The sequence below is a fragment of the Nelumbo lutea genome, chromosome 7, assembly GCF_056320005.1.
Source record: "Nelumbo lutea isolate HS-2025 chromosome 7, American lotus-T2T, whole genome shotgun sequence".
Taxonomy (NCBI): Eukaryota; Viridiplantae; Streptophyta; class Magnoliopsida; order Proteales; family Nelumbonaceae; genus Nelumbo; species Nelumbo lutea.
In genome coordinates this window covers 15,531,179-15,553,288 of record NC_142690.1, presented here as the reverse complement: position 1 = coordinate 15,553,288, position 22,110 = coordinate 15,531,179, and the positions used below count along the sequence as shown (strand labels likewise).

At 37.4% G+C, this 22,110-nt stretch overlaps 2 protein-coding genes across 2 annotated transcripts; both read right to left on the bottom strand.

Annotated features, from left to right (window-relative positions):
* Nucleotides 1–935: 935 nt before the first annotated feature.
* LOC148845285 (putative amidase At4g34880) lies at nt 936–7,467 on the bottom strand. Its single transcript, XM_088953993.1, has 5 exons — nt 6,692–7,467; nt 3,628–3,842; nt 2,318–2,562; nt 1,514–1,698; nt 936–1,420 (listed from the first exon to the last, which is right to left on the bottom strand). The coding sequence occupies exons 1-5, from the start codon at nt 7,238–7,240 to the stop codon at nt 1,007–1,009; spliced, it is 1,608 nt and encodes a 535-aa protein (XP_088810119.1). The 5' UTR covers nt 7,241–7,467; the 3' UTR covers nt 936–1,006.
* Nucleotides 7,468–11,649: 4,182 nt separating this feature from the next.
* On the bottom strand, nt 11,650–20,802 carry LOC148845284 (microtubule-associated protein 70-1-like). The gene is made up of 11 exons (XM_088953992.1): nt 20,257–20,802; nt 18,637–18,722; nt 15,985–16,050; nt 15,696–15,866; nt 15,085–15,255; nt 14,782–14,937; nt 14,477–14,623; nt 13,878–13,949; nt 13,227–13,766; nt 12,943–13,124; nt 11,650–12,204 (listed from the first exon to the last, which is right to left on the bottom strand). The coding sequence occupies exons 1-11, from the start codon at nt 20,462–20,464 to the stop codon at nt 12,186–12,188; spliced, it is 1,818 nt and encodes a 605-aa protein (XP_088810118.1). The 5' UTR covers nt 20,465–20,802; the 3' UTR covers nt 11,650–12,185.
* Nucleotides 20,803–22,110: the final 1,308 nt, after the last annotated feature.

Here is a 22,110-nt window from a genome sequence, read left to right as displayed (position 1 = left end):
AAATGAAAAAAGTTTTAAAAAAAAATAAAATTTTATATCTACTACCATATATAAACAATGAGAATGATTCAATTAGTGTGATTGAAAGACCCTGATTTTTCATACTAATTCTACCTCTTAGTTTTTTTGTTATTTCAACATATCCCAATTCTATGAGAGGGTGCATGATAGTTGTTGGCAAAAAAAAGAAACCATTGTCTTTTATAAAAATCCATTGGGTGGGTTAGATACTTAGGTTTGGGTTGAGCTTCAACCCAATCCACCTGACCCATTAACCCACTAATGATCCATTCTGGATTCAACCCAAACCCACCATAACCCAACCAAATCTGCACAACCCATTAATTTTTCACATAATACATAAATTCTAGAAAAATTATAATTATAAAAAATACACAATATATAAATAAAGATAGAAAATGTAGAAAATAACATAAATTAAAGAAAAAATACAAATTACAAAATAATTATAAAAAACACAGAAAATTAAGAAAACAGTATAAATAACAAAATAATTCTATCTAATTGGGTCATTGATAGGTTGACAGGTTAGATGGATTGGGTTGAAACTCAACCCAAACCAAACCCAACCCAACCCGATGTTCGTAAGATGTGCATGTAGGGCGCCTGTGGGACACGCTCTGTGGGGTGCCAATCCGATCTCCTCAACTACTGGGTCATCAACAATTTCAGGAATGAAGAACAGTGGGTTCTATACTTCTATTAGGTTCCAATCACTCCATCTTTTCATTATCAAAGATATACGCCATTCTTATTACTACTATAGGGCCTTCACCTTGTATATTAGTATTATTAATTTATTACCATTTATTGTGCCCCAAGAACATTGTAGCCCTTAAAGAGGTGAAGCTTATTATATATTACAATCCTTAATTTGTATTACAAATAACACTAAGGTTTTAGGGTTGGAAGGATGGAGGCTTCCTGATCTTTGTGGCTTGTTCAAAGCCATAAGCAATCTCAATCAACTCTGGCTCAGAACCCTTCAATCCCCCAAAGCAGAGGCCAAATGGCACGCCTGTATGCTCATATCCTGCAGGAACACTGGTTGGAAGGATGGAGGCTTCCTGATCTTTGTGGCTTGTTCAAAGGCATAAGCAATCTCAATCAACTTTGGCTCAGAACCCTTCAATCCCCCAAAGCAGAGGCCAAATGGCACGCCTGTATGCTCATATCCTGCAGGAACACTGATTGCTGGGTAGCCCCCAATTTCAAGCACATGAGCAAAATCTGCACCAGGAGTCACCACAGCATCCAGCTTGTTATCAATCATCAACTTCTCAAATCCATCTCTTGATAGCTTTTGCAGATTCAACAATGCTGCCTTTTCTACAGGACCAATACCCTTTGTTCTCTCAGCTACCAGGAAAACGCCTCGCCCATATTCTTCAGTTCTTTCCTGTAAACAGATCCAAGTGATTTGGTCATCTAAGCAATTACTAAATATTTCATCACTTAATGTGAGGATTAGAAGGCCCCAAGTAACACTTACCAAGTCTGAAAACTTTTTGTTGAAGGCTATAACTTCTGCCGATGATCTAACAGGGGAAACGACTAGATCTTTCAGGTAAGAGTTCAAGGCTAGCTTCAACTCAGCCACCAATGCAGTTGCTTCACCACTTTGGTCGACATTCAGGATGACATGGATGTTGTTGATTTCCAGATTGCACCCATTTGTCTTTTCATGGGTGAATGGGATAGTTAATTATATATATATATATATCTTAGAACTCAATTAAAAGGAATCATATTTGGACTACTTGGTTCATTTCTAATTTTCTATGTTAGTGACTTGGGCAATCAGTCTTTTAGGTAGGTTATTTAGACCACCCATTTGAGAGGGCTGAGCTGAACATTCTGCTGAGTTGCTTTCAATTTCAAATGCCCCGAGATCAGCTATTCAAAGAAGCTGGAGCGGGCAGCCCTTCAAATTACTGATTGACGGCTGATTTGGGCCATCTCACTCGCTATCTAGACATTTCATCAAACGTATTGGCTGTCCCTGTCCACGTATGGGACCCGCCTCCAAAAGCCAGAAGCCGCTGCTCTTCAGCCCTCCCCAAATGGAATATATGTTGTTTGTAGACACATAAGTCAAATATCTTGTGTCATTACAAGTTTCAAATTTTGAAAAAAGCCTGACCGGAGCCCACCTAAGTCGCACTCCTAAGGAGTAAGGAATAGGTTTTTAATCGATAAGTGATTTATAAGGTTTCTTTCCCTTCCTTTTTCTTTTCTTTTCTTTTTTAGGTGTGTATGAAATTGGGGGTTTGGAACTGGGGATGATTGAAGGAATACCTCATTGTTTTCAGATGATCCTCAAAAACGTTGGGGACAACTGACCCACTTGGATAATTCAAGAATGGAATTCTAGTAATGCCCAGCCTCTTTCCTTTAAGACCGTCTGGCTTCAGAAACTGCTTGTAGCCACCATGAGGGATGAACTTTGATGCTTGTTTAGTTGCTTCAGCATCGTTCTCATCGAAGCCTACTATATCCTCTAGTACATAAACTGCATCAGATACTGTGCGGCAAATTGGCCTGTCCTCTCCATCATTTACATGATGGTAGCTTTTGTTAGATATAAAAACTAGGATTCGGAATAGGATATCACAGGAAGCAAATAGCTTATGTTATTAATATATTAATGTAATAATCAGCACCATCATCTAAGCCTTATTCCAACTATATAGGGTTGGCTACATCTAAATGAATTCTGTTTGGCCATTCCATTATATTCTGTTTAGAAATTAATTATGAGAATCCATTGTACATTCTTGCTTTCTCTATTAATAATTGTCTCCAAAGTCAAAGAGGGGGATTAGTTATACATCTCTCTAATCTTCAATCTAATTTCATAGCGAAGATGGGCTATAATAATATGCTACTATAGAGATGAACATGGACTGTCAATAACACAAACTGAGATCTATGCAGCTCAGGTCATAGACTGGTTTGAGAATAGGCTTATAAATAGCCTAAAAGTTGAATCGGCTTAGGGCCCGTTTAGAGGGACGAAGCTTTGGCTGAACTGCTTTCACTAAATAGCTAACAGAGTTCAAGAATTTGATGAATAACTTGTGTTCTATTCATTCACACTACTGTATGAATATTATGTATAGATATGGTTGAACAAGAATTCAAAATCCAAATGAAAGATAAAGATTACAATGTGTGTGTGTGTGTGAGAGAGAGAGAGAGAGAGGAGCGATAAGTATTATCCTTTGACAGTCGTGTAGGTCCAATGTAAGGTTCAAACAACTAACCTGATAAGCATTATTCTTAGCAATTGCTTTGGATAAGGCACTGAAAGAAGAAGATTTTAATTTGTTTCATTCAAGCTTGTGATGTCTCGTGTCTAAGTTAGAGCTTTAATGGGTGGAGGCATTATGCTCAAAATTTGAAGCCTAAAAGCAAATTTTAAGGTTTGAAGTTCAACATGGTTTAAAGAAATTATGAAACTTATAATTACTTCTATTTGTTTCCTCATTTTTCTGAAGTGAACAAGATATAAATAACTTTAGATATTCAGAAGTTTTCTGTTTGCATAAATCCATGCTTTGATTACCAAATAAACTTTAGAACAGTTAGTTCTTGGTTTGGTACCCGATTGAATCCTGTCTTAGAGAGATTGGGATGATCCCAGCTCGGCTGGTGAGTCCGACGGTGGGTTTGATTGCCACAACCGAATTGGCATTAGCAGGACAGATCATTGAAGCTCGGGTCTCAGTCCCCAGTGACACTGCTACCGTATTCGCTGCCACTGAAATTGCTGACCCACTGCTCGATCCACATGGACTGGCCGATAGAACATATGGATTCTGCATCAACCACACCAAAGCTTCATATTCCAAATATGGTAGGAGTAACCGAGTAACAACCCATTAATGGGTATCAAATTAATTATTGATTGGCCCAATAACCTGCAGGCCCACAAATATTTGGAAAACCAGATTGCCCAATGAACCGAAAAGGCAAAAATGTGTATTTTTTAGGGGTTTTTACAGTTCAGTCCACCCCTAGAAATCTAGAGCTCCCCTCTAGGGGTGGACTGAATCCTGACCGTGAATTGATGCCAAATTCACGGGCAGGATGTGGTTTATAGGGGGGTTACTACTAGACTAGGAGAGGGCTGCAAATCAGATTTCTGATGGGGATTGCAGTCCAAAAATCCTTTTTTTTAAGCCTAAGATGTGCTTGATTTGTGTTTAACCGATATCTATTTTGTCTTTCTCACAAAACTTGTAGCCATGCATTAAGAACATCTCAATATTTGTATATTTTTATTCATGATGATATTCTTAATGCACTATTGGAAGTGAAAGGGCTGTGAGGATAGTGTGAGGATGAAATCGAAATTATAAAACTCTGATCTGTACAGTTTAGAGAGATCACTCTCCGCCCCATAGCACATCCCCACTGTGTATTGGGGGCATCTCCCGATGATAATATCAATCCTGATGATGTCATCATCGGAGATGCTCCTAATACACAGCGGGAATGTGCTGTGGGGTGTTATGGGGCAGCTCGTTGTGGGGCAGAGATGTGAACTCTGGTCTAAATTGATATAAATAGAATGGAAAGGACTTTGTTTCCTATTAAATTGTAGGTACAGTTTAAGCTGTGAGGATAATGGAACCAATCACATGTCTAGTCAATATTTTCAACCCGTTATTGACCCAAATAGTCAGACCAACTGCTCAATTAGGTTTCTCGGTCCATTTAGCCACTGAACCATTTACTCACAAAAACAAGAATATTCTTGACTGAGTCAACTACCCGATAACCTGGTCATATTGTAAACCATTTGACTCAACAAGTGGGACATCAAATCTCCTTTTTTTTATTTTTTTATTTTTTTAAGATTAATAACAATAATTCTCATTTGTCATAAATATTTTTCTTTAATATAATAAATATAGTAGAAACATGCCCAATTTTTATTATAAATTTATTATATTATTTTATATTTTAGTTATTTTGTATATTTTTACAATATGATTTAACGAGATCACAGTTGAATCGTTGACCTGCCAACCAGAGGAAAAAGCAGTTTTATTTCTATATCCTATTTCAAAGCATTGCTATAGACCAATCTACTCTGCATTTTATATCATCAATGGTATCCCACCCAATTCCTTATCCCAAACCCCATTCCTGATGTCTCCTCAGCTGGTAATAAAAAGAAAAGATCTAGATCCATGTGCAAGGCAAGTGAGGCTCCAAAGCACTTAGGCCCCATTTGGTTCGTTCGTAGGAATAAGGGTCTGGAATAGGAATTGGAATGCGTTATTTCGATTTCAATTGTTTGGTTAAATAGAATTAAAATCCTATTCCTATTTCTGCTAGAATAATAATCCCCATTTGAGGGAATGTTCATTCTCTGTCCTTCCTTTGGGAATATCTCATTCCAGCTGATTCCAATTTTCATTCTCATTCTTGTTTGAACTAAATAGACTATGGATATTGGCTATTCCAAATCCGATTACAAAGGATTTTGATTCCAATTCTGACTGTGAATCAAATAGACCCTTAATCATTCAACGTGATGTGGGTATTACTATGTCTATCAATTGACCAGATATTAGTCCAATCCAATCCAGTCTAATACGACTTCATTATAGATGAATCAAGTCCAATCCAATCTGATAAATACTTTGAATCATTTTGGATTGGACCAATTCAATGTTAAACCATCCAAATCGTTGAAATTGATTTTAATTTAGATTGGCCCAACTCAACTTGATCCATTTGCACCCATATTTTTATCTTACATCAATGGAGTGGATATTGGTTTAATCCAACCTAGTCCAACAAAAACTTAAACCCAACCTAAAATCCCTAAACCTGACCCAAGCCGATCCAACCCATAATTTACTTCAGATTGGGTTGGGTTCTTCTTGGGCCCAACCTGACATTTTTTTCATCTTAAATATCATTAAATCTATTGATTCTCTTAACCTTTGACTAAAGAAACCTCTCATTACTTTATGGCCAATATACTAATTATATTTTTTATTCCTATTTGTTTGTTTGATGTTTTTATTAGCTTGTTTTAATATAAAAATAAAAAATAGATATATTTCAAATTATTAGTGTCTCTAAAAGCATGAAATTAGCAGTTATTAAATATAAAATCATGGAATGATAATCACTAATGATAACTTATCATTTAAATTTAGATTAGAGCTTAAGAGATTATTTATATATAGAACCTAGAGAATGAGAACTACAGTAGACATGCATAATAGCATTAGTAATAGCGTTGTTGGGTTCGGTTTGTAGCCTTTGGGCTGAGTTGTTCGAGGGGTCAATCTTAACCGAACCCAAATCCCAAAGTGAAGTCAGATTGAAAAGTGTGAACCCTGATTCGATTGCAAACCTGATCATAGTTTTAAAAATCGACCCTGAAAGTAAATCATTTTGACGACCGATTTCTGGGTCAAAAGTCCGACAACACGATCTAAACCCGTCAGACAGTTTTAGGGTCCAAAAACGGACCTGGAGCCAAAACCATTTCCAGGTCAACCTGTCCGACCATCCGATCTAATCGGTTTTCAGAGCCACGAAAGCCCAACTCAACTTTTTCGGGTTGGGTTCGGACTTCGGACTAGCAGACTGAAGTTGTAGCCCTTTAAAGTTTAAACGTTTTCTATCTTCCACAACTCACCAGTCCCGGACCACCTCTTGCGCTCCACCCATCAGGTAGAGTGAGAGAACGGGAATCCGACCATTCGGTGAGGCTGGCCTTCCCTAAGATCACGACTCCGGCATCTCTGAGCCTCTTCACGACGCCAGCATCACGAGGAACAACCGAGCCCAGCAGCGCAGAAGACCCTGCCGTGGTGTTGAGCTTGTCCTTGGTCGCGATGTTGTCCTTCACCAAAACCGGGATTCCATGCAGAACAGACAACCACCCAGGTGCCTTGGCCTTTCGCTCACCATCGGCCTTGTCCGCCTGGTACAGCGCATCCGGGTTCACCTCGATCACGCCATGGACGAGCGGGTTAAGCCTACTAATCTCCCCGAGATAGAACTCGACCAGTTGTCTTGATGTTAGCTTGTTTTGCTGGAAGGCCAGCTGCAGGTCGTCCACACTGGCTTCCTTGATGGAGAAACCGTGGACTGTCACCCTGGTGCTAATTAGACCTGAGAAGATCAGAATCAACAACGCATGCGAGAGAACGAGCTGGAGAAGAATCTGGCAGTGGAACGCCATTGAAGCACTGGACGTATAATCGAGAGTTTGATGACAAGTTCGCTGACCTAAAATTGGTGCAGTTTCACCTGAAGATGATATTTTATAATATAGGCAAATTAAAAAGCTTTTTCAACTAGCCTTCAAAATTCAAAGTTTATGGGTTGTGTTGACTTGTTGCATTCGAAGATGACAGCCCAACTTCGGATTGAGATCATTCGATCTGGGTCATCGTAATCTGGCTGTTGTGATCCTGGCCAATGAGATTTCTTAAATGCTTGATTTCAATTCGACCCAGTAGTTATTTACACTCATAAGCAATTATATACTAATGGTGTCACAATATTATATTGAGAATTTAATGGAAGTCTATGTTTTTCGAATTGTTTTTTATTAAACGAGTTGATAATTCTCCTGGTCAAGACGTCATTAGGGCTTCTAATTAAGCTTTGTTAACTTGTAAAGTTTTAGGAGCCCATCAATGGAAAACGCGTTAGGATTCACACAATTTAGTTAAATAAAGGTAAATTTCTTAAACTACCCTTATAGATAATTGACTAAGTGTACAACGCTACCCTTATTGTTTCTGATAATTGATTAACTTTACCCTTAACATTAACATCTGTTAATATTCCATCAAAACCCATAGACACGTGACACCACGTGCGTTTAAAAATTTTTAAAACTCAATGTTACCCTTATCCCCTTCCTCTCGACCCAGCACACCCTTCCTCCTCCGACCTCTCTCTCTTCCATCTATCTTCCTCCCACAGTCTCCATCAACACTAGATCACCTTCCTCCTCCGACCTCTCTCTCTCTTCCCTCTATCTTCCTCCCAGTCTCCATCAACACCAGATCATCTTCCTCTTTCAACCTCTTTCATCCCTCTATCTTCCTCTCACAATCTCCATCAACACCAGATCACCGGAGAGAACTACACCATACCCGCATTGTATAAAAGAACGAAAAAACCGAAAAAAAAAAAAAGTAAAACATTTGCCGATCTCTTCACGGTCAAGAACAAAAAAAGAATAAAAGAAAATTAAAGCAGAGAACGAGTGAACCGGCACACCCTTCATCCTCTTTCTTCTTCAACAGTGGTGGTGCTCTATTGAAGAGTAGAGAACGAGTGAACCGAATAGGGGCGGCAGCAGCGGCAACTGAAGTGGTATGAGCGAACTGAACAGGGGCAACGGCGGCAGCAACTCCCTCTGAAGTCTGATCTTTCTCTCTCTCTCTTCTAACTTTGGGCAACAACAGTGGCAACCCCCGCTGAACTCCCATCTCTCTTTCTCTCTCTCTTCTTCCTCTAGACAACGGCGACTGACAGCGACAACCCCCTCTGAAGTCCCATCTCTCTTTCTCTCTCTCTTCTTCCTCTGAAGTCCCCTCCTTCGACTTCTTTTTCATAGGGTTGCAAAGTGTTTGTCCAAGTTTGAATTTGAATTCATTCTGAGGATGTTCCAAATTTAATCCATCTATAATTAAATCAAATATGAATCCACCATCGATTTAAATATATATAAGCTTGTATATACTTAAAAGTTATATTGTATTTATATGGATAATTAATGTTGGTTTGAATGTTTGTAAATTTTCTAAGCATTAAAGAGTCATAGGTTCAAGTTTAAGTAATATTTTGATGAGGGCGGATCTTAGTGCAATGGTTGGGTTGTTTATGTGGATGACCAGGGTTTAAATTTTGAAAACAGCACCACTATATGTGCAGGGGAGGTTGTGTAAATCTGTCCCTCCCCAGACCCTACATTGTACAGAAGCCTCGGGCATTCGCGGCTGCCCTTTATTCATTATCAGATTATTAATGCTATTCATCATGGACATATCAGATTAAAATCTTATTAGATTCGATTGGAACGATCTGCTTGCAGCTCTACTTCTCATATCATTATTATCCTGTATTTAGTGTGCAAGTTGCAACATGTGACACCTTCGGAGAATACAAGATGACCAAACCAAGAAAAAGAGATCGGTCATGAGAACAAGTTATGTCCAAGGTGAAGTAATCTATAGCAACTGCCCAACTGTAAAAGAGTTTGTCTAGGAAATTGCATAGAAGAGCGGAACAGGGTATCTGGCAAGTAATTGCTAATTTGCTACTATTATTTATCGATCAATTTGGCTGTGCACGTGTTTGGTTTGAAAGAAAAGGTAGGAAAAAAAAGGGGAAAGGTAGGGAAGCCTATATTCTTTCAAACCAAACACAACCTTTATGGAAAATTTGCTGAGTTACCACAGGGAGTGCGGGAACCAACTGCAACTGGTTATTGGCCATAAATATATTCTTTCAAACCAAACACAGCCTTTATGGAAAATTTGCTGAGTTACCACAGGGAGTGCGGGAACCAACTGCAACTGGTTATTGGCCATAAACTATAAAGACCCTACTAATTATCTCAAATTGGGTCTGACTGAACACCAGCAGGATAAATAAAAAAGGTTGCAGACCCAATTTGGTTTGCATGACACAACACAGACTGTAAAGTTAGACTTGCTGCCCATTGGATAGGCAAATTGGGAGCAGATGAATGTTAATACCTCTTGAATCAGCATCCCACATTTAAATTATGGAAACAAAAGCTGTCATTGTATCTCTCCCTATAATGATGAGAATGTGAAGTGCTTTTTCTTTTCTTGTCCTTGTCCATTAGCTAAAGGCAACCACTTTGTCCCTCTCTTCGGTGTTATTTGAAACTTTTTTAACTCTAATCTTCTTCCTCGTGACTCTAAACATATAGAAATATATAGGGGTGACAAATTGATAAGTTGGGTTGGATGCGGGTTGAAGACAATTCATCCATGGATCACCCATACCCATTGATAACCCATAATTATCCAACCTAACTCACACCCATCTTCATCCACTTGAAATTTAAAACCATATAAACAAATCTTTATTGAGAAAAAATAAAATTTTGGATTTCTCCTATAATGCCACATGTCCTTGATTGATTCACCCAAACATAAAAAAATTGGACTTTCATTAGAAGAAATAGAAAGGGGGAGAAAAGTGAGATAACCAAGAGAAAGAATCTAAAAGAGATAATAGAAAGGGAGAAAGAATAAAGAGGAATAAGAAACATAGGAGAGAGAGAGAGAGAGATGAAGATAGGAGGGAGAGGAGACAGAAAGACGAAAGAGAGATGAACGAGATGGGAAGGCAAGGTTCAAGGCATTGATACATATCGCATACATTGGTTTTCAAGGTCAGCGATACAGTAAATACTTAGAACCAGGGCCTTTCAATGGCTGAGTATTAACATCAGTCCTACTATATTTTTTAATGAAATGTCAGGATGATAAAACAGATGAAACAATTAGTATCGACCTTTCAAGCTTCAACATGCTCAATACTCAAAAATAACATATCGATATTTCATTTTTTAACCATGACGGGAGGGAAGAGAGAAAACAGGCAATGTAGAAGAGGAGAGAAAAAAAAGAGGGAGAATAGGGAGAGAGAGAAATTGTGGGAAGAGAGAAAAATAAATTAAAAGAAAAAAGAGAGAATTATATATTTCTTTCATGTGGTTAATGGCTAGTACCCCCAAAAAAGCTTCTTTTGTGTAATTGACCCAAATAGAAGCCCACTACCCTATCTTACACAAGTACACAACTTTTTTTATTTGACCCGATCGGGTTACTAGACCCGTGTTCAATCCTCACCTTAAAAATATCAGAACAGTCATGTAGATCAATCCGGATCTCCTATAGCTGTATATTGAGAGCATCTCCCCATGAAGATATAGAAGATCCGAGCTCCATGTGGATGCCACCAAGCATCTCCCCATGCTTGTATTTATCATTCATAGGAGATGTTCCCAATACAGGGTGGAATGTGGCTGTAAGATCGGTGGCGCAATCTGTGAGAAACAGATCCCAATTCCAGTTTTGGTTATCACATGAAGGGCTTGGCCATGGGCCCACGGAACCACCTAGAGCCTGTTGGGGGACAAGGCTTAGACGATGATGATTTATTTGAAGGAAACTCCTTGAAAACCTGTTCTCCCTTGTACAAGGTCCTGAGATTGCTTATACCTTGGGTTCCAGAAAGCATAGCTCCTATGCTGTTGCTAAGGCATTCAATAGAAGCAAAGCCAATCACCCTCGAAAACAGCCCATCCAAACAGGTTCCGTGATCAGCCAATGAATTGGTTGACACGCAGGAGTTGGAAGATGCTCTTGTACGGACGAGGCCCTAGTTCAGCCAAGTGGCCACTTGTATGCATTTTACTTCTATTTGAACTGTCTCTGGCTGTTAGTAGTGTATCTTGCTCCTGAAGACCGTCCAAAAGAAAGGGTTCAGCACAAAGAAGAGGTTTTTCATCCACACTTTGTTTTGGTTTGATTGTTGAGGTTCATTCCCATTTAGCTCATCAATCATCATTAACAAAGAAGCTCTGATCGTGTATTGCTGACCAAAAACTTGAAATATATATAATATAATATTGAATTCCATCTGCGACAAATAGTATCTCAATCAATCTTCTTGTTGGAGCGTCAAATCATCATGTTGCATTTACAAGTCTTGAACTTCCTCCTATCAGAAATTCTATGCACAAATTGGAATTACTCTATTATTGCTACAAAAATATACAACAGGATGACGCTCTCCCAAAACCCATAGTCAGTTCTTTACATATATAGATTGGCTGGTAGAGGCACGAGGAAAAAAACAGAAAAAAAAAGAAAGAAAAACAACCATCACACATTCATCTCTGACACAGCCCCCATCGACCTCAAAAGACAGCCAACGATACCCAATGGCCCCCAATCACTCAGCTTTTGAAATGTGGGAGCAATATCAGGCCAGATGAATATATAAAATTAGGGAAAAAACAGAACAATTAAAACATGATAAAATCATATGAACCTATTGACTGGAGAACTCGAAGTGCAAAAAATCGTCCCGATCCAGTCATTGTGTGCATTCAAACTGAGATGGCACTATGAGTGTCGCATATTCCTGTAAAGAAAAAACAACATCCCATCAGTAATCATACTTGTCTCCAACAAACTACATAGAAAAAGAGAGAAGCTAAAGTACTACTGAAACAGTAATCCATTTCAAAAATATAGAAAATTTAATCAAATTGCTATATCGTATTTTAGATCTTATGAAAATACCCCTCATTCAAGGCTAGACCTGAGCTCAGGGTAGACCAAAAAGGACATGGGTAGTAGTAAGAAATGATTTAAGCACCAATAATTTAATAGTGGATACAGCTTTAAAAAGAACGAATTGGAAAAATAGGATTCATGTAGCCGACCCCATATAGTTGGGACAGGGCACGGATGATGATGATTCAAAGCTATAGACCCATACAGATAGTAATAGCATCTTTTATTTGAGAAGGAAATCACAAGTGCCAGTTTGACCAATATGTTTCTCAACTTTGAAACGAAGAAATATCAAACAGAACAGAAGCCGCATATGTTACTTATTAAAAGCTCTCCCTATGCTACAATGCAGAGAATGTATGCAAGAAAAGAAAAGAATCTTTGTCAAGGTACTTAGCTATGTTACTCAGAAACCACAAGGAAACAGCTGGACAAGATGTTGGATACAAAAATTAGACTACAATCGAGGTATCCTACATGATACAACTTTGTACATGTATCCAGGCCTCACAGGATACTAGATGTGATTCATAAAAGAATCCATTTTATATTAAATATAGAAATAAAGAAATAAAGACTCTACCTAGCAGAAAGCAACTGAGAACTATTGACAGCCCCCCTGGGAGCGCTAAGGCGCCGTGCCCTTGGATCATTGTTAGCCCGCATAGCTGCTACTTCCTTTTCCATGGCAGCTACTTCTCTTCGCATCTTTTTGGCCTCAACTTCCATTGCTTTATTCAAGGTATCAACCTTCTTTGCGAGCATCTAGTAGAAATAATTAAACTTAGATTCAAGAACAGATGATTGGGAAAACAGAAAGGAAAAAAGGAATTGTAAGATTATATACAGAAGATAGTAATACCGAACCTCTATTGCATCATCCTTGTCCTTGAGGCTCTGATCCTTTTCATGGCAAGCTTTCCTCAAGATAATGACCTCTTTTTGTAGTATATCGTACAAAAGTCCAGACACATATTCCTCATGATCTGCTTTTGTGTTCTCACTTGGTTTCCCATCTGAAGTATCCTTGCATGTAGTAGTTGTCTCAGTATTTTGCATGCCATCAGTGGCTTTGTTGGGTGTAGTAACTTTTCCAGTACCACCTGATGTGACTTTATTTCTGTCAACCGATCTGCTACCGCCATCAAATGATCTTGATGAACACTTGGCCTGCTTTAACAATACACTTGCACTGTTTGAAGCCACAGATCCAAGTTGTGAATTTGACGACCGCCTTGATGAAAAGCCATTGGAAGATGGCCTGGATAGGTTTTCTGCCCCACCAAGGGACTGCCGCCTGGAAGGCCCATTGCTTATGCTTCTTCCTTCCAATGTGGTACGGCCATTTACACTAGGGGGGTGTCTCAATCCTTCTTCAAGAACTTTGAGTCGCAATTGATATTTTTCCTAAAATCCAGATCAATCAATAGAGAAAAAAAAAGAAAAAAAAAACATTTAGATGAGGTTAAATTATTAAATAAGCCCTGGATAGTCACTATAATTGGTAATTTTGCTCACCTTCAACTGGGCTTCTGCTCTTGCAGCTCGCTCTGCTACTGCCAGTTTGTCTCGAAGTTGTTGCATTTCTCCCTGCATATAGTATATCAGGCAATATTAAATCAAATCTCCAAAACATACAAAAGAATTTTTTTTGTTTATTCTATAACCAGACATTTTTGCAAGAAACCAATTTCTATCAAATATGTCCTCATGACTCCAAAGTATCATTCTACTTAGCCTTACACAGTTTTGAAATCCATAATTTAATTAGAAAATGCTAGCTATCTAAGCTTTTTAACATTTCCCTCTTGTAATTTTCTCAAGATTTTCCAAATAACCCAAGAAAGAAAATAACTAGTGCCCTTGTAGATTTTTGGCCTTTGCTCTTTCCTTGAAAAGATGTTATTGGACACATTTCTTCTGAATAAATTTCAATGCATTTGATTAACCAAGGAGAAGATGACAAAGACCCCTCATGAACTTATTGAGAAACATATCTTCAAGATGAGAAATGTGACTTTGACAATTCCATTATAATAATTTCCATACAAATCAATATAGAAAAGGAACAGTTATAGTAAAAAATAGTAAGGAGTGAAGGGCAAACTATAACATGCCTGGAAAAATCTTCTCTCTTCAAGCCACTGCTTCACAGGCATAACCTTGTCGTTGGCATCTTTCCATTCGTTTGCAACTACAACTGCAACTCGATTTGCAGTAACCTTTGCACGAGCTAGTTCCCGATCAAGAGTTTTCCTCTCCTCCTAATCAAGGATTTTAAGTTGAATTTTGCTTACATTCAGGATAGATATCGTTTTTTTTTTTTTTTGAGAGAAAAAAATATATTCATCTATTATTTTGAAACAAATTATAGAAATCTATTACTTAAAAGAAATAAGCATGTAAAAGAGAAGAAACTCACATTCATCTCCTGCACTTTTCGTTGGTAATCACGCACAGCATTTGCAGCAGCTCCACCAGCAAGAACAGCCTCCTCTAGCTCACGGACAGTTTGGCTTAGCTTTTCGACCTCTGCAACCTTTTGCCTATGCATTTTGTCTAAGATCTTATTCTCCTCCTGATACACAAAGCCAATAAATATTAGAACTAATCATTCATACAAATGGTAGATGGTCACTAACATGCCAACAGAACCATACAATTGGCTATATACAAAAGTAAGTAGTTAAATATCAAACAAGAAAAAAAAAATAAAAATAAAAACCTGGCAAATTTCAATCTGCTTCATTAACTCCTGGTTCTTATTTTGAACATCCTCAACCAGCGATGCTTTTGCCAAGGCAATCTGTACAGTTCTCTCAGCTTCAAGTAGAGCAGCTTCCTTTGATTTAGTAAGCCGATCTAGTGCCCTATTATCATCCTGTAGCTTTGCAACCTGACAAATCAAAACCCAATTTCAAATACAAACATAGATAAAACATATCCTTGTTGCTCTTCCTTATCTTTACTATATAATGCCAATACTTGCATTGGCTTCACATCCAAGCCATAAAAGTTAAATCTGAAAATTTTAATGGCCCCATATAATGTCAATGATAGCAAACAATAGTTGTCTAAATATTTTAATTTTTAAATCCACTCACTGAGTTAAGATATTTTAAGTATCATAAAAAAATTCAAAACCTAAGTGTCTTTTTGTCTTTTCACTCTTTTATTTTTACTTAAATACGCGCATGGCATGTGCCTGCCACTAAAACTTGAGCCCATTCACAAGCAGTCGTCCAAGAATCAAATGCATGTATATCATGAATATTATTAATATGCATGTTACAAGAAACTATGGCAGCGATCATACACAGTAAAACTTGAACATACCTCAAGCTTAGCAAGTTTTAGCTCTGCCTCCAGTGGAGTGATGATGGCCTCAATTGGGGGCATGTCATCATCCTTTTGAGCAGCGTGGACTCTACGAAGTGTGGCTTCTGCTGCAAATTGTGCAGCAAGAGCTGCTTTTTTCTCATCATTTATCTTCTTGATTTCAAGGTTCTATAGAAAAAGACAGACAGGCTATGTCAGAATATACTTGTTGAATGTGGAAAATAACTTTCTCAAATTAAATAGAGACAACATCCAGAAAGCAAAAAGCAAAAACAATACATTATACCTTGTTCTCTAAAAGAACTTCAGTTGCCTTTAGCTTGCCGTCCACTTTTTTCAGTTCATCAGTTAGCTGGTGGCATTGACCAAAATTGTAATGAGACATTACTGAATTAAATAAAAAAAAAAAAATCAACAGGAGCTATTATCCATAAAGGCACTTATAACTTGCAAATGAATTAAACAACAAATTAAATTATTTTTTTGACCAAAAGTCAGAATCCCCAGATGATACAGAGTTTGTAGATGTCACTTCTCTTGTTCTACATTTATTAAAGTTCGGGATAAATTCCCCAAAAAGCACAGGTTTTTCTAATTAAAGTTATATGGTTGAATCCTACTCCACAAAAAATTAAGAGTTTTTATGTCACTAGGACATTGAAAACCAGTACCTACAAGATGTTAAAATGCTTCTATCCCCATATATTCTTTTATGCAAAGCTTGTGGTGAGACTGTTTCTCATTCATGTAACTCATTTGAATGTGTAATTGAGATTTGCAACCAGGGAAATTTTCTTCACACCTTCACACACACACACACACACACACACACACACACACACACAGAGGGAAATTTCCTTGCCTATACAATATACAAGACTAGCTTCTTAACTCTTCACTCTATGAGTGCAAGGTCATGTGGAGGAGCACTTGTGCTGCAATCCCACAACATATTTGGGAAAAGAGAGATTTTCTCCAACAAATTCCTACCTGTCAGGCTAATCATCAATCAAATCACCATAGGACTAGCAAATTGGATACTGAGAAGTGAAGCTTTTAAAGGGATATCAGTGGATGTGGTGGATTAGGGGCTGGCAGATGATTATTAGTTAATTATTTCAAAGATAGTCTGTTATTGATTCTTTTTTTTGGTAAGTAACTTCAAACTTTATTAAATATGAAACAAAATATGTACATACAATCAGGTATCCCTTGGAGAGGTACAAGCTAAGCTACTACCTCTCCTATCAGTTGAACATCAAATTACAATTGAGCCCAATACTATCCCTATAAATCGCTTGTTTTTCTAGTTTATCAGCCAACCCATTAGCCGGCCTTTGGAGCCATTTGTACCTTTGTAAACATGTTTCTTGTTAGTCATGTCATTTAAACTTTTTGGTTTCATCCTTGTAAGCCTATACCACTGTCTCCGCATTCCTTGGCCAACCCACCACCACCTTAGAATCACCTTCGATAATCAATTTGTCCACATTCATGTTTCTCGCCATTTGCACTCATTGAAGTACAACAAAGAATTCAACAAATTACCATGAAGTTCAATTCCGGTGGGCAATTCCTTGGAAACTCAGAGCCAGTGACAGTTGAGAGAGCTTTCAAATGTCATGGAAGCAAGGTCATAATGTCATATTGGTCATTTAGATCCAATTGGTATAGACAGTGTGCTCAGAGTAGAGAGTTTAGTTTTTCCTTCTCTAGAGGCTAAGTTTCAAGTACTCCTTAGGTATTGAAAAAAATGAGATTGAGAGAACACATCAATATGGGTGGATCCGGTGGGTTGATGGGATACTGACATTATATCAAGGAGATAACAGCCCTTGCATCCAGAGAGAACAGATCATTCAGATAAAATCATAGATTGCCCAACTCAATAGTGCACAATCTTCCCAGAGAAATATTGATTATCCAAAAAAAAAAACTTTCCAGGGAAATATTATCAAGGTGGCATGGGTTGATGGGGGCTTATGTGCTAATTAGGTGATGGTATTTGACAAATGATAACTTATCGGATATAATCCAAGTTGATATATGCCATATTTTCAAGTTTTTATTATTTTGTATGGAAAAATAATAAAAGAAAGCAATAAAACATATTATTGCTTAGTTACTTTTATTTTTAAAGTCATAACTCAATTTCAAGGAAGAGGACACATTCTGGAAAAAAGAAAAGACTTTCTTGCTCTGTAGCTAGTTCTCTACTCTCCTTCAGCTCATTTGCTTATTTCTTAAGTACCTGTTCACCAGGTTGATTGTGAATTTGTGATTGAATTTCTAGCATCCAAGTCAATCCATCATATACATTTTCTTATGCTTCTTTGCTTTCTAAAAAAACCATCTCACTGAGTCAGCGTTTACCAAAAGAAGATGGGGATACATGCTGTCTCATTATAATCTTGACTATAAGACAACAATTTATGACTATCCTGTGGCAGAAACTTAACAATTACAATCCTTAGGATGTCTCATTAGATTTGCAGAAATGTGAAAATCCATATTGACAAAGTATTGAGAACCAGGCCTAATGGTCAATTGAATTAATGTCACCTCGACATTAACATAAAACAACTCATGAAAAATAATCAATATGGGAGACATCAATTAGAATCACATTCTATGAGATTTTATTGATCCAAAATTCAAAGAATAACAGCATTTCATATTTCTCATTAAGGAAGAACAATTCAAGGTTTTGACATTTAGTGATCACTGCTCGATGCAATGGTAAAATCTCAGGCTGACAAGCACAAGAATGCAAATTCATCTTTAAGTGGCCTTTTACTTCAAAAGTGCTGGAGACTAGGTCTCCAGCAGTCCACACCTCCCAACACCCCAGAAAGTCAGGACCAGCATTGGGTAATGGCCTTTTGACATTTCCAAATATTTTGTAGGCAGATGGCATCTTGATATTTCATGTAGTTACCTCTTCAACAGCCTTTTCTTTAAGACGCTCGGAGTACTTTAGTGCCTTGATCTCAGCTTGCGCCTCTCCCAATTCCCTCTCCTTATCTGCAAATACAGGATAAAAGGTAATAATCCAGTCAGAGTTGAATACCTACTTCTGGCCTCTGACTTAATTTTACTCATAGCTATGTGTCAGACAGTCAAAATTTAACACATGTTTGGGTGTTTGGTTCAGTAAGATGAAAAACATGGATATGGGGGCCACATGCAAGATAAGTATTTAGTATTGAAAATTTTGCATAGAATTTTATCATCCAAAGATACATGTACCTAAAGAAGATGGAGTAAGTATATGCAAAAGTTTATCCTTGTTACTTATAACCATTCTATAAAAAAAAAAAAAAATGGAAATCGTTATGTATATTAGATGATCATTCATATCAATTAAGAAAAGAGAAGAGAAAAACTACAGAAAAAGAGAAAAAAAAAAAAAGCATATCTATAAGTGCCTCCTCAACCATCCATGGAGTGTCAGAATCCAACATGTCCAATGAACACACTTCATTCATTTAGCAGAATTCATGTAACACTGCCTTTATTTTTCTATGTAATTAAACTCTTAAATGCCCATAGGCAGTTAGGCGATATTGCAAGTCAAATTATCCTGCATGAACTAATGACGCAGACCATTCTACCAAGAGAGAACGACCAGAATCCACCGGAAAAAAAAAATTGAAAACACACGAAGTTACAAACAGTCCCAGGAATAGAAATGAACAACTCTGAAGATAATGATAACTACAAGAAGTCTCCTTTATTATTCATCAAAAAAAAAAAAACTATAAGAAGTCCCCTTTTGTCCTTCCCTCTGTTGAAGGAACTGAAGCTAATGAAAAGAAACCATGTTTTTGAGTTAAGAAGTTTCTGAGATGATTGAACAAAATTAAAATGGTGAAAATGCATTTGAGGTTTTAACTTCCTATAATAGGCTTACAGTAGGTGTTTGTTCAATTAAAGCATTTATCAGTCGCTTCACTTGCTTATCAGGAAAACAACGAAAGATTTCGACACTTTTCAATAAAAAATACAAATATCATGAACGACCGTTACCACCTAAAAACAACATTACTTAACAAAATTAAATTAATTGAAAAAAAAAAGAGAAAATCCAACAAACACAAATCAAGCATTTGAACAACTAAAAATAAGGAAAAATCTAAAAAAGAAAAGCCAAAAACAAGGAGCACCCTTGACGTCTTCTTTTTCTGAACGGTGCACAGAAACTCCAGGATAACAACAAAATGGTATTTTAATACCCACTTAAGGTGCATTATCGGCACATGAAATGACAAAAACACTGAGCTTCTGTGGGTTTTTTTATTTTTTATTTTTTGGCTGCAAAGCTTCTGTGGATTTCTGTACATTCACTTAGAAATATCGAGATTTGAACAACCAAAACGAAACATTAAAAGAGAGAACTAAACTCCAAAAACCCTAACGGACAACAGTGGCAAGAACAGAAATAAAAAACATCTCATTTTTCCTTAAAATTAATTAATCACCAACTAAGTGAATCCAGCTAAGACATCCGATCAACGAATAAGCAAAAATTGTAAGAGAAAAAGTTGGAACCCCTCACCTCTAGCTTCATTTTCGAGACGATTGAGCTCGACTTTGACTGGATCGGAACCGTGCAAGAGGTTGATGAAGTCGTCGACCTCAGAACCCACCCGAGAGATAGAGCTCTTCTTCCTGGACTTGAACGAAGCCGACGTGCTCAGAACCACTGATTTAGCAGAATCCGAGCTCGGAGTTAGCTCGCCGTTTCCAATGTGAGTATCCGCCATTAGAGATCTGATTCTGCTCAGGCATGAAAAACTGAAACCCTAGAAATCCACTCCGAAAGAGAGCGAGAGAGGGCTGTTGGGCTTTATTTTCCTGGAAAAAAAAAAAAAAAAACGAGAGGAAAAGGAGAAGAGAGAGAGAGAGAGACTACTTTTAAGTTGTAATTAAGGGAGTATTTAGCAGTTTAGCAGCGTTTAATGAAAGAGACGGAGAGATTTAACTAAAATAAATGTGGAACTTTATGCAGTGTTTCACTCTGTGTTTCTCATTTTGTTGCAGATTTGATTCCTACACTGGGCCCACATATCTGGTGTGCATGGGAAGGAATTGATGTGGGACCCAGTCTGTATTCGATTTTGATAAGAAGCACTTTTGTCCATCTTTGAGAAAAGTTATTACACGTGAAAAAAGAATTGTTCTGATCGGATGGTCAAGATCTTTTTATCGTGGATAACTATCATAATACACATACTCCATGTAGCACTGGATCTCTACGCCTCAGTTGTTACGATGCAGTCAACAGTCAAGTGACTGGTTGCAGCGCGGTTGACGCCGTGACGGAAATCTGGAATGAGATTCGGGTCGGTTCAACTTTAGAAAGACGCACGCTCAATTAGACCAGGAGAGCCAGCGGGTTGGTGGGTTCGGGGTCAATAAATGCGCTAGTTATGAATTCACTTATCCATATTTCTCATGTGGCACATGAGAGGTTCCTGAGATTTGTTTATATGGGGCATGGATCTAATGGACTGAACCGTATGTTTCTAAATCTGGGATATTCGAACCGTTCACAACACGAGTAGAAACCGGATCTTAAAAGCCAACCATCAAGAAAAAAACCTGGATGTGGAATTCTTTTTGTTAATGGACCGGATCCGGGTCCAACATATATGAATTATTGAATAATATGATTTTTATCATTGGTTTTGGATGTAATGAGGTCAGAGTTCATGGTAGGGGTGCAAGTCGGACCGGATTATATTGGGTTGAAGTCAATCCTAACTCAACTCAGGTTATTAAACCCTAAACCCTAATCCTAACCTTATTAAGATTGGGTTTGGCCAGTTTTTTTCATTTCTTTTTGCTATAATCTACTTATTCCTTACATTTAAGATTTCCGGTTTAAGGTACAAGTACTAGCTGTATTGCTTTAGCAGTATTATATACTTACCTTATACTAAAAAATTGCCTTTAAAATACAAAATTATTGATAGGGCTGTCAATGGGTCAGATCTAATTCCGTTATTTTGTAAATATTAATAGTTGGGCCAGTTTATGGTTCTTGTTTGTTCTAAATCAATTCACACCTGAACCAATTATTTTGTTAGTAATATATAAAGGTTTTCTAGTTTTTTTTATAAATTTTATCGAAAAGGTTTAATTTGATAAATAATAAATAAGACAATTTTGATTAATTAAAATACTTAATTTATCAACATATAAATAACTTACTATTTTACTGTCATTTTTATTAAAAATGTTATATTTACCAAAAATCAAGTTTTAAGTTTGTTATTTATATAAATAATTGTAGATGTCAAATAATCAGGTCTAATCGAGTCAGACCCATTTATCCTAATTAATAATCAGGATGATTCTAGATTTTGGAGCTAGCATAGGCTGTCCTAAACAGGACCCAATCCATTGA